Below are 12857 nucleotides of genomic sequence, written 5' to 3'. Positions count from 1 at the left end.
TATATTTCCAGCTGGTTGGCCAGCAAAACTGGCTCATATAGCAAGGGAAAGCTCTCAAGGAAAGAAATACAAGTGCTGGCAGGGGGTAACTGTGCCTGGGTGTGTGAATGAGGAAATGTGAGGCCGCAAAAGCACCTCACTGGAGGTATCAATGAAATATTTTATATACAGTCATCATACTCATTTTTTCCTAATGAAAAATAATAATCATTAGAATTAAATTTAGTATTATAATTTTAAGAGTCCTTTCATATATATCTCATCTCACTGGATTATCAAATGGTCCTTTGATATAAGCAGCATTCTGCAGATGAAAAGGATGTACATTTTATCTGCTCTATGAAGACCTCATAAATTTCAATTTATAAATTTATTTTCTCAAGCCAAGTTGATAAGTTCCAGTTTTCTTTATATTAGGAATTTGCAGAACATTTTTGGCGGGGCAGGCATGGAGGTAGGAAAATTTAAGAGGTGGGAGTAATGAACATTTTTTGGCCTCAATCTAAAAAACCTTTTTCTCAGAACTATATGACATAAACAACATATTAGAACTTCATTAAAAATAAACACAGTAAGGATCTTGGGGGCCTGGGAACAAGCCTGCTCAGTGGGGAGCCTGGTTCTCCTTCTCCCTTGGTCTCTCCCCCACCCTCACTTGTACTCTTGCTCACTCTCTCTCATGAATAAATAAAAATCTTAAAAACAATTAAAACAAATATTAGTTATAATCAGAAAAGACAAACCATGTGTAGATGAAATTTAAGCCAATTAAATTTTCTCATTTATACACATTTTATGTCATCTTATGTAATAGAAGAAACATTCTTTTTCATTAAGTGGTTTATTTATTTATTTTTTAAAAAGATTTTATTTATTTGAGTGAGAGAAACAGAGATAGCGACAGAGAGCACAAGCCTGGACAAGAGGGAGAAGTAGGCCTCCCGATGAGCAGGAAGCTTGATGCAGGTCTCTATCCCAGGACCCTGGGATCATGAACCCAGCCAAGGGCAGATGTCTAACTGACTGAGCCACTCAAGCACCCCACATTAAGTGGTTTAAATCAAAGTGTTCCTCTTTACCCCGTTTTTAAGTCTGGCATGATGAGCTTATTTCAGTGAAGCTGCCGCGGTAAGTACTGGGAGAACCCTAGGACAGTTGGAGGCCAATTTTGTATTTACTAGCTTGTGTTTCAAGGTGGCTAAATGAATGGTAACTCTGCCTGCCCCACTATTTTCTTGGGATTTTCTCTTCTGGGCTGAATTACTGTTTTTAAGAATTTTTTCAATGATGGTTGGGTAAAGCAAAGGAGTGACTGCTGTCAACACATTCTAATGAGAAAGTTAAAAAAAAAGTTATGACAAGAACTTGGTCAAGTTATAGCTTCTTGTAGGCCACATTTTTGTTTTAAAAGGCAAATCTGGTTTTATGTTAAGAAAGGATTTATATTTTCAAATCCTTGATAAAAAGGATGAAATCTTATTATTAACATGTTAGTAGTTAAAAGTTAAACATTGGGGCACCTGGGTGGCTCAGTAACCGTTAGGTGTCTGCTTTTGGCTCAGGTCATGGTCCCTGTGTCCTGAGATCAAGCCCTGCATGGGGCTCCCTACCCTGCATGGTGGTGGTGTAGGGGGTGGGAGAGGTGTGGGGGGGTGTGGTGTGGTGTGTGAGGGGGTGAGTGGGCCTGCTTCTCCCTCTCCTGCTGCTTCCTCTGCTTGTGCTTTTCTCTGTCAAATGAATAAATAAAATCTTTAAAAAAAAGCTAAACATCAAGCCCCTTATAAATTAAATTTGAATGATTCTTATATCAATGGAGAACAACTGTGATTGAAAAAATGCATTCAGGATTTTATTTATTTTTTAAAGATTATATTTATTTATTCATGAGAGACACAGAGAGAGAGAGAGAGGGAGGCAGAGACACAGGCAGAGGGAGAAGCAGGTTCCATGCAGGGAGCCCGACATGGGACTCGATCCCGGGTCTCCAAGGTGATGCCCTGGGCTGAAGGTGGTGCTAAACCACTGAGTCACCAGGACTGCCCTGCATTCAGGATTTTAAATTTTCGTTTTAGTAAAAATGAACACTAAGGATTTTTTTTTAACACTAAGGATTTAAAGACCAAATCCTTCCCGAGATTTCCTTGAGAATTTCATTTCAGCTGTCCCAGAGTTATATGCTTGTCCTGCCTCCTGAATTTCCAGTTTAACTCTCAAAACTACAAACACAAAGGCAGTATGTTTAGTGACAATAGGACACATTTGGAGCCAAAGTGTCACCGGAGCAAGGCAGAGTTGGACCAGACAAAAGGTGCATTTGCTCTCATTTGCTATGGTTCATCCAGCTGTTGCTGCCTTCTGGGTCTGACCAACATTTTAAAGCATGTCAGATAGGAGCTGCTGGTTGCTTTAGATTCTCCTATCATCTAAATATCGCCAAAGTAAGAAATGGGCCAGAATTTACCACATAATTTCACGGACTCAAGTTCTCTGCAAATTTGCTAGTAAAATGGCACATTGTCAAGAATAAAAATTCTTTTTTTTTTAGTTTTTATTTATTTATGATAGTCACACACAGAGAGAGAGAGAGGCAGAGACACAGGCAGAGGGAGAAGCAGGCTCCATGCACCGGGAGCCCGACGTGGGATTCGATCCCGGGTCTCCAGGATCGCGCCCCAGGCCAAAGGCAGGCGCCAAACTTTCAAATCCATCATCTTGGTCAATGATGGTTATTAGTGCTATCCTCAGGGCTAATTGTACATACTACTACTTCATATGTTCCCTTGTAAGTTTCTCAGATTGGTGCTAAGTTATTTATTTATTTATTTAATTTATTTTTAAAACTTATTCATTCATGAGAGTCACAGAGAGAGAGAGAGAGAGAGAGAGAGAGAGCCAGAGACACAGGCAGAGGGAGAAGCAGGCTCCATGCAGGGAGCCCAACATGGGACCCGATCCTGGGTCTCCAGAATCAGGCCCTGGGCCTAAGGCAGTGCTAAACTGCTGAGCCACCCGGCTGCCCACATTGCTAACTCATTTAGAAGCCACTGTTTCAACATTGGCAACATCGGAAATGGTATGTTGTTCTGTTTTTCGAAAATTCCAGACTTTTCCAGAGAAGCAAACTCTTAGCAGCCTGCCTTAGAAATCCAGATCTTCTAGACAGAATTCAGTCTCTTCGACAGGCAGTGACTAATGCTTACCTCTGGGTGGGGTAGTCTTGGTCTTGGCAGACTGTAGCTCATAGCATGGTCTTTCAGGGCTTCAAAGTGGAGCCATGTTGCTCTTAACCTAGAGATAGTTTAAGCAGTTCAGTTATATCTGGTTTCCTAGATAATTGGAGTAGAATCAGAGAGAAGTCAGAGCAGAGGAAATAAGCTCACAGAAGCAAGTAGTGGCAGTCAACAGGGTGAAAGGCCAACAGAGAAAACCAGAAAGCAAACACTGGAACTTGAAAAGCAAAGCAGATTGAGGCCCACTAATTAAGAGCAGATGACTAATTTTTTAATTGTACAGCCCTTGAACTGGGACTACCAGGAGAGAAACATGAAAATGTTGAAAAAGAGCAAAAGAAATCCCAGATTTATTGAAAAACAATAATCTCCATATCCAGGAAGCCAATGAAGAGACCCACAGATAGAGTAAAAAAGGCTGAAAGTCAAAGATAAAGAAAATATTTTGGAAAAAAAGCTGGAGAAAAACAAAACATCACTTGCAAGGAAGCCCAGTAAGAGCAATGGCTGACTTCTCAGCAGGAACAACTGAAGCTAGAAAGCAGTGGGAAAACATTCAAAGTCTCAAACAAAAAAAATTAAAACTGTGAACCAATAATCTGATATTCAGCAAAGGTATCTTTTAAAAATGAAGGTGAAATAAAGACTTCCCTAGGTAAGCAGAAACTGAAAGAATTTGTTGCCAGTCAATTCATTTTACAAGAGATTTTCTAGTAAGTTCTTCAGATGGAAAACAAGTCATCTCAGACAGTTACACAAATCCATGACCAGAGAACATTGTTAAACTTATACATGCATATTTTCTCATTTCTTTTCTTAAATGAGTTAAAAGCAATTTCATAAAATATGTACATACAACTGATCCATACACAACATGGGGGTTGGGGCACCACCCCCCATACAGTCAAACACCCATGTATAATTTTAGACTCCCCCAAAACGTAACTAATAGGCTGCTATTGACCAGAGCCTTACCAAATAACAGAAACAGTTGATTACCATGTATTTTGTATGCTATATTTACTATATGCTGTATATTTACAATAAAGCGAGCTAGAAACAAAAATGTTAAGAAAAGCATAAGGAAAATAAATTAATGGTACTATCCTGTACTCATTGCAAAAATCTGCATGTAAATGGACTTCTACAGGGCAGCCCCGGTGGCGCAGCGGTTTGGCGCAGCCTGCAGCATGATCCTGGAGACCCAGGATGGAGTCCCACATCGGGCTCCCTGCATGGAGCCTGCTTCTCCCTCTGTCTGTGTCTCTGCCTCTCTCTCTGTGTCTATGAATAAATAAATAAAATCTTCAAAAAAAATTAAAAAAATAAAAGTTTTAAAAAATAAATGGACTTCTACAGTTGATACTTCTGTTGTTCAAGGGTCAACTATAACCTATTACTGAGCCTATAACATATAGAAGTGTGATATATATATAATTCCCAACAGCATAAATGGAGTTAATGTGAGCAAAGCTATAACAACCTGAGGAAATGACCACACATGGTAAAGTAATAACTGCTAACAGTGCATTGTTAGATTTTTAACACTAACGGATGTAATATGTGGGGATTGCCTAGAAAATACTTGTTAAACTTGGGACTCCATGAGATAAAGTTTTAGATATTTTTATACAATTTGTTACATTCCCTACCAAAACCACCCTCTCCCACCTCCCAAAAAAAAACCACACAAAAAACTCATCATCTGAATACAAGGAATCTTTTTTTTTTTTTTTTTGCTCTTATTTGGGGCTCTTACAGTCACGTTAAAAACTTATTTGGAGTTACTTCTCCTTGGTTTATCCTGGGATTTTGATTTCAGAAGCCCAGACTTAAAAGAAAGAAAAAGAAAAGCCAATTTCTGACAGTGAACAAGCTTTTCTGTTTTCCCCTTTTCTTCTTTAATCACAAAAAATAACAGCAACGTGGAGGATGTCTAAGAAAAGGAGAAAAAAAAAAAAACTCACCTATAATCCTGTTACCTTAACATTATCACTCTCTTATTCCATAGGCATTCACATTCCATGGAATTTTATCAATTTGTATTTTCGTTCTTCAAATGGGATTACATTAGATATCTTAGCAAATTTAAGCACCATTTTCAATAGCATTATATGTATTCAGGGACATATAAGCTACTTTCTGTGTCTCTCTCCCACCTGCCCAATCTATTTTCTGATGGTGGATTAAGAAGGCCTGGAGCTGGGCTGCCTGGGTGGCTCAGTCAGTTGGGGATCTGTCTTCAGCTCAGGTCATGATCCTGGAGTCTTGGGATTAAGCTCCACATTGGGATCCCTGTTCAGTGGGGAGTCTGCCTCTCCCTGACCCTCATCATGCTCTCACTCCCAAAATAAATACATAAATAAAAAGTTTTTTTTTTAAATATGAGAGAGAATAAGCAAGAGAAAGAGCACAAACAGGAGGGAGGGGCAGAGGTAGAGGGAGCAGCAGGCTCCTGGCTGAGTAGGGAGCCCAATGTGGGGCTCAATCCCAGGACCCTGGGATCACGACCTGAGCCAAAGGAGATGCTTAACTGAGCCACCCAGGTGCCCCAATAAAAATCTTTAAAAAAGGCCTGGAGCCAAACTTCCAGACTCCAAAGAGCTGGAAAAAAAACAAAACAAAACAAAACATAAATATATAGCAAAATCTCTAACTTGGAGAAGCAATCTAGATGATCTCTGGATTTTGCCACTTTTAAACTTGAATATATCTACATAATTTGAAATTGTTTAAATACAAACACAAGTCTTATCTGAGCTAAGATTTATATTGTAAATTGCTAATTATAAATCTTGATTTAGTCCATGAATCCATCATACTTTAAATAATTTGGAGCAGAGAATTTTAAAATTCTGATACTCCATAGACCTACTCACTACCCTTCTTCCCTCCTCAGTACAATATACTGCTTTCAGCAGTAATTTTTTTTTGGGAAAAGACCCCCACAATCTTGAATTAACTTAGGATCATGGCAGCATTTTATCAGCAGACACAAAATATCACAAATTATTTAAAAACATTTCCCTATTATAATAGGTTTCTAATATAAGGATTTCATTTAAAACATACTATTACAACATTCTATGTTAAAATGATATTGTGCACATTTAGTACATTGGCCTACAAGATAAAGAGTAAAATAATTTCAAGTCCATCAGGTTTCTAATGAAAGAACAAATTTAACAGCTTTTAGCTGGTTGACATCTATAAAGACTATGCTTTATTTTTTTTAAAACTAATATCTAGTGCATTTCCAGGCATGAGGTATTTGCTTCCTTCCTTAGTATTACTCATTCAACTACTCAGTCAGATGCATAATCTATTAGAGATGTAGTAGACAATTGTCTTCTCTCTTCATTCTGCATATTATAACTCAAAACAGAATTCCAAGTTTCATGTGTGGTTCCTCTTTCAGTTACTGGGCACTTGGCACTATCACTGGAATGTAAGATGCTACCACAGTATTTAAATATAACGTCCATTTAAAATTAAGGCAACAAATTAAAAGGCCACCCATCACTATTTAGTAATAACTGCTTTAATGCTTTTCTCAATGTAATTGCTTTTTCTCATTGTTATAATTTGTAGTAAATGTGCTGCTTGAATAAACAACTGTTTATTCATGACAGTACTTACAATCTTCACTAGGTTTTAACAATCAAATGTCTGTTAATGAGCCTAGGGAAAATGGACAAGTATTAAAATACCTTATTTTATTTTTTAGAGATTTTATTTATTCATGACAGAGAGGAGAGAGGGAGAGAGAGAGAGACAGAGGCAGAGACACAGGTAGAGGGAGAACCAAGCTCCATGTAGGGAGCCTGACATGGAACTCGATCTGGGTCTCCAGGATCATGCCCTGGGCTGAAGGTGGTGCTAAACCGCTGAGCCACCCGGGCTGCCCATTTTATTTTTTAAAGGTTTGCAGAGGGAGAAGCAGGCTCCATGCAGGGGGCCTGACACGGGACTCAATCCCAGTCTCAAGGACCAGGCCCCGGGCTGAAGGCAGTGCTAAACCCCGAGCCACCTGGGCTGCCCTTAAAATACTTGAAACTATTAATTTGTTAAATGTGAAAGGGATAACCTACAAACAGTATTCAATGACTAGGTGATAAGGAGAAATCTAAGAGCCATTTACAAAATAAAATCATGATTAATATTGAAGAGCAATTAAGTTTGTTGTATTATAATTAATCATTGGTATATTAGTCCAGATAAATTTGATTGGTCTTCACAAGATAAATTAGTACAACTAATGACACTTATATTGTAGATCTTGGCAATGTTATTTCTTTTCTTTGGGTTTGTTTCCTCATCTGTAAAATGAAGGGATTAACTTATTTCATATCTATAGTTTTTAAAATTTAGGAATTGGTCTGGCTTTCCAATACCTGTTCTTGAAAAGTTAAATTTTTGTCATGTAGAATGTTTAAATGCACCAAGAACATTCTATTTATTGGACAATTGATGTCAGTTTGCAACTTTAAAATTTTATTTTCCTTTTTCAAGCTTTCTTAAAGTGAGCAATGCCTATACATTTATAGAAATAACCAAGAAAAGCTACTGTACTACATTCTTAGATAGGACACAGATGTGGCAAATTCTTAGTAAGTTAGAAGTCTGGAAACGTGTAGATTATAGTAATGTATTAAAATTCTTTTTTTTTTTTTTTTAAGATTTTTATTCATAGAGACACAGAGAGAGAGAGAGAGAGAGAGAGAGAGAGGGAGGCAGAGACACCGGCAGAGGGAGAAACAGGCTCCATGCAGGGAGCCCGACATGGGACTCAATCCCGGGTCTCCAGGATCAGGCCCTGGGCCACAGGCGGTGCTAAACCACTGCGCCACCAGAGCTGCCCTATTAAAGTTCCTATTCTGCATTTTGTACTCAAAGATGTGACAGGAGTTATGTACACCGATGACCATTTCCCCAGGATTACTATTACCCTCCAAACTGTACCATGTTGGTATGCACAAAAGCCAACAAAGTAAGTTATCTGAAGCTACTCTAGTCCAGGTTAAAAATGGGTATGAATTTTTACAGGTGAATGGGGTTGAGATTTTCATTACATTAGAAACAAGGGATCACATCAATCAATCAATTCCATCTCTTCATTTCTAATGAGTAAACTGGTCCAGAGAAGTGACTTGGCAAGGCCACAGATCTAACTGGTATCAGTTGAGAAGAGAACTCAGATCTGCTTGCCAATTCTTCTATACGATACTGCCTTCTGGATGCCACAAGGCAGGCAATGCTCTGAGAAGATAGGAGAAATCTAAATGGAATATAAAAATCTTAAAAGGGACATTACATGGTCCATCCAGTTCAACTTCACATTTAAATCTGGAATTTCTTCTGCAGCACTGTGACAAATGTCATTCAGCTTCTGATCTGTTCCAGTGCTAAGAACCTCTCTGACCCTGGGGAGGCAATCCCTTTTTGTTGTGGACAAATAACCATATGGTTATTTCTTACACTGAGCTCTAGCCTGTCATTTTGGAGCTTTCACCTAGTTGTACTGAGTCCAAAGAATAAATTGTTCAAATATTTGAACACAGAGCTATCACTCCTTAGTTACAGAATTCTTCAGTTGGTCATTGGATTTGTTTGTGGGACTCCTTTCAATTTGGTAAAACATCCCAAGATTTGCTTTAATTTATGAATATCCTGAAATGATATTAATATTTATAGGTATGGTTTGACTAGCCCTTCGTATGAGATTATGTCCCCATGACACACCCTAAAATTACAGCCAATGACGAGACTAACATGTTATTTTTAGCAAACTAAAAATATCCATTTTTCTTTCATCTGTCAAATCTTGGCAAATGCAATTTCATATTCCTATCAATGGCCTTTTATTGTACCTCAGATACTAATTACTAGGGTCCGTGACACCATGTATGATTGTGCCTCTAATTTGCCAGCCTCATCTTTATGCCATCTGTTCCCCTTGACTTTTGGCTAGTCTTAAAATGCACTTTTTTTCTAGGCTTCCCTGTACTGTTCCCTTCAGCCAGCAATGATTTCCTCTGGCCACTAGGTTTAGTCGTTTGAGATATCCTTCATAGTTCCTATCAAACATCACTTCTTTGTGAAACTCCTCCTTGTGCTTTCCCTCATATCCCCCTCCCAATAGTACCATTTAACCTGTTATAATGAGCTACAAATCTCCCTCAGCCATTATTCAAATACTTGTGCAATAAGGTGTCTATCTCCTTGGCTACACTGTGAAGTCTATGAGGACATGGCAATGTCTACCTTTATCTGGCATAGGGTATTAGATGATTTAGACATTCAGTATTTGTTGAATGAATGAATGAATGAATTCTGAATTAGTATGATCAGAATTTTAAATTTAACAGGTATTCAAAGAAAACACATAACTAAACTCTGGGGTATATGGTGTACAAAAAAGGGAATTTTTATAGGTTCCACAACAATCTTGAGAAGGAAAAAAACCTCTCCAAAAAGAGAAGTATTGATAAAATTGAGAAAACCACACAACTATTTTCTATAAACATAAATGGTGAATGTTTTTAGTCTTTATGGTAAGGGATGGGAAAGCATGGAAGAAGGCAAACAAGCACAGCTGGGTGGTATATTTGTTGTTTTACTGTTAATTTGACACATCTGAACCAAAGCATTCACAATACTTGATATACTTTGAAGAGAATCATATACTATAGTCTTAGACATAACCACAGAACAAGCAGAACAATTAAAACTACATAAGGCCTTAAAATATATCCACAGTGTGTATTATTTCAATATTCATTCATTTACAAATTAGACTACATACCGTTAATTTTATTTTTATTTTTCTTTCATTGTTTTATTCAGGCAGGATTCATTCAAGGAAAGGCAACTTAGTTTTTGTGTGTGAGCTCTGTTTTTTACTACATTGGTTAATATAAAAGTTATGAATTAAATGTTCTTATATCCTGCATCCAGGAGTGAATCCATGAAATTCTCATATAGTAATCTAAAACAATAGGTCCTATTAAAAGGAGCCAAAGTGAAAAATGACCAAATAGCCAGCCTGTTTGTGGTCTTAAAGAACATCTAACGGACTCTCAGGTTTTCTTATAATAAAGTGTACTGCAATTCTATGAGATTAGTCAAAATTTAAAACAACATCGCGTACAAAATCATTCTTGAAGCTCTAAATGCCTTTTAAATAACAAAATGAGATTTTTAAGTAGTTGCCTGATAGTACCAAACCTATAAATCAGAACTAGTTAAAATTCAGTGCTATCATGACTTCTCATTTACAAGGTAACTAGTTGGTAAATTAATAGATGGCATAAAAATTAAGACTTACATTTCTTTTTTAAAGGAGAAAATGTATGATAACCAGGGAATACAGAAAATTCAATGTATTTTACAATAAAATAACTGTTTAAACCTCGATCCCTGTACAACAGGGTTTAGGTCATCTCTAGTGAACTTGCATGTTTTCATACAGTTTATTCTGAGTACTTGAATTGTTTTAGATATACAGCTTTTTATTGAAAGAATATTACATTTGTATACCTGGATAAGATTTAGTACATTGAGATGTTTTAAAAATATTTATAAATTTATTTCTGATATGCAAAAGCATTTGGCAATACTTTTACAGCATTTGATTTTATAGAATTAAAATTTCATACAGTACTCATTTTGATGTTTAAAAAAAAATTCACAGAAAAAATATAAATTACACAGCCTGACTGCATGATACTGTTATTTCCAGTTTCTAGTTCTGGTAATTAAAACCTTCATTAAGTCTGTTAACAAATCATTACCTGTACATTTATGAAGGCAACTGACATGATTTGCAAACAAAACCTTCAGGTTTTATGTAATTTACCAAAGAGTGCAGTTCAGCAAGAAAAGAAAACCAGTATGCAAATTTACAGAATATTTTACAAATTTACCAGTTCCTGTGACACAAACTGTTTCAACCTTTCAAGGTACTGTCCATAAAGTTCCACATCATTGTGACCTGCCCCTTCAACCCACAGAGGCTCCACAGGTCTTTGGCAACGCTCAAACAATGCGAGGCCATGTGAAAAGTCAATTACTTCATCTTCAGTCCCATGAATTATTAATACTGGAGAGGTTATCTTAGAGATTTTGTCAATGCTGCAAGACAAGAGGGGTGGGGGAGAAAGCCAATGAATTAGCTAGAAAAGAATTGTGAAACAATTTTTTTGTGTGATATACCGGTAGATCACTCAAATATCAGAACAATCTTCTGAATACATTCAGAAGAAATGATGTCTGTTGGATTTTATAGATTCCTTATTTTAAGATAACCTGAGGAAGCTACCTTCATGCACTTCTGTTTTGAGGAAATCACTCAATGATTACTGTCAACCTACTGTACAATGCTTAACATAGAGAAACAGGTTGGAAGTAGAGGATGAAACTAAGGACCATTCAAGTACGTGCTAACTTTATACCTTTCTGTATGCATTATTTTTTTCCTTCCTCTGAATCTACTAAAATGACAGCAAAATGTATTGTTTTGGGATATCACAAAAATAGGGAGAAAACCATTTTTAAGGGAATAGATGTTAAAATGAAGAAACAATCTAATTTATCCCATGGGATACCCCAGAAAGCAGGAACTGACATGGGGATGAAGGCAGATGACAGGAATCTATAGAATTGATTCAAGAGTCTGTTTAAGAAATAGGTCCCTCTCCTTCAGGTTCTTTCCCTTCCTTCTGTAGATTGGTTAGTTTTACTCTACCCAAAAATGGAGGTTTTTGAGGACTAAGGGAATTGCTAGGCACAGATTAAGATGAGAGGCATCATACAGAGCAAGTAAACACACACGCTGCCGCTATGAACCCATTTTCTGTACTGAGTTTTCAGAATGCTGGCAGCCAGACCTTCAATCTTCCAGAGGACTTTTACAAAGAATCCTTGTTGGAGACTCTATCCACCTTAAGAGGAAAAGTAGAGAAAGTGTCACAGGGTGGGATCCCCAAGTAATTGATTTGACCAGATCACTGTACAGTGAAGTTCACAATCAACAACACCACGGTGCTTCAGATCAGCTCTTTAGTTCTTCACTCTTATGTATGAACATACAATCTAGAATTATCAGACATCAGAGAACACCAAATATAAGACAGAGATCAAGACAATTTTAAAAAGACAACTTGAAGGAGACATAAACGACATAAAGAGAACTTACAAATTTTTACACTTAAAGTCTTTCCAGATAGAAGGCATTGAAACTATAAAATGAGGATAGCATCTTAAAAAAGAGGAAATCAATGAAGTAATTCAAGGCATTTGGTAATGAAAAATGGTTGGGTGTATTATTTGCTATCAAATGCTCAATAATAAAGGAATTACAACAAAAAATAACAAAAAAATTTTAAAAAGTATGTTCTTCTTCAAATGTTAATGCTGCAAGAAAAGAGAGGGGGGAGGAAGTCAATGAATTGGCTTGCAGTTAAGTGCTGCTCTCTTTGTTGGTGTAGCAGAAATGAAAGAGGGAGCTGGACAGAGATTTAAGTTGGCAAAAGCATTAACCCAAATACTCCCTATCAATCCTAAAGTTCAGTTAGACAGAAGCAGTATCATACACATACCTTCCAATAAACCATTATCTAAAACAGA

At 37.1% G+C, this 12857-nt stretch overlaps 1 protein-coding gene across 1 annotated transcript in view; it reads right to left on the bottom strand.

Moving 5' to 3' along the window:
* Positions 1–9826: 9826 nt before the first annotated feature.
* ABHD17B (abhydrolase domain containing 17B, depalmitoylase) overlaps positions 9827–12857 on the bottom strand; it is a 51953-nt gene continuing 48922 nt past the window's right edge. Inside the window, exon 4 of the mRNA XM_041744680.1 lies at positions 9827–11363. Coding sequence (XP_041600614.1) covers positions 11144–11363 — 220 coding nt within the window. The 3' untranslated portion in view covers positions 9827–11143. The remainder of the gene's footprint in view (positions 11364–12857) is intronic.

This window comes from Vulpes lagopus, chromosome 2 (assembly GCF_018345385.1).
Source record: "Vulpes lagopus strain Blue_001 chromosome 2, ASM1834538v1, whole genome shotgun sequence".
Taxonomy (NCBI): Eukaryota; Metazoa; Chordata; class Mammalia; order Carnivora; family Canidae; genus Vulpes; species Vulpes lagopus.
The sequence above is the reverse complement of the archived record's forward strand: the minus strand, read 5'-3'. Positions and strand labels throughout refer to the sequence as shown.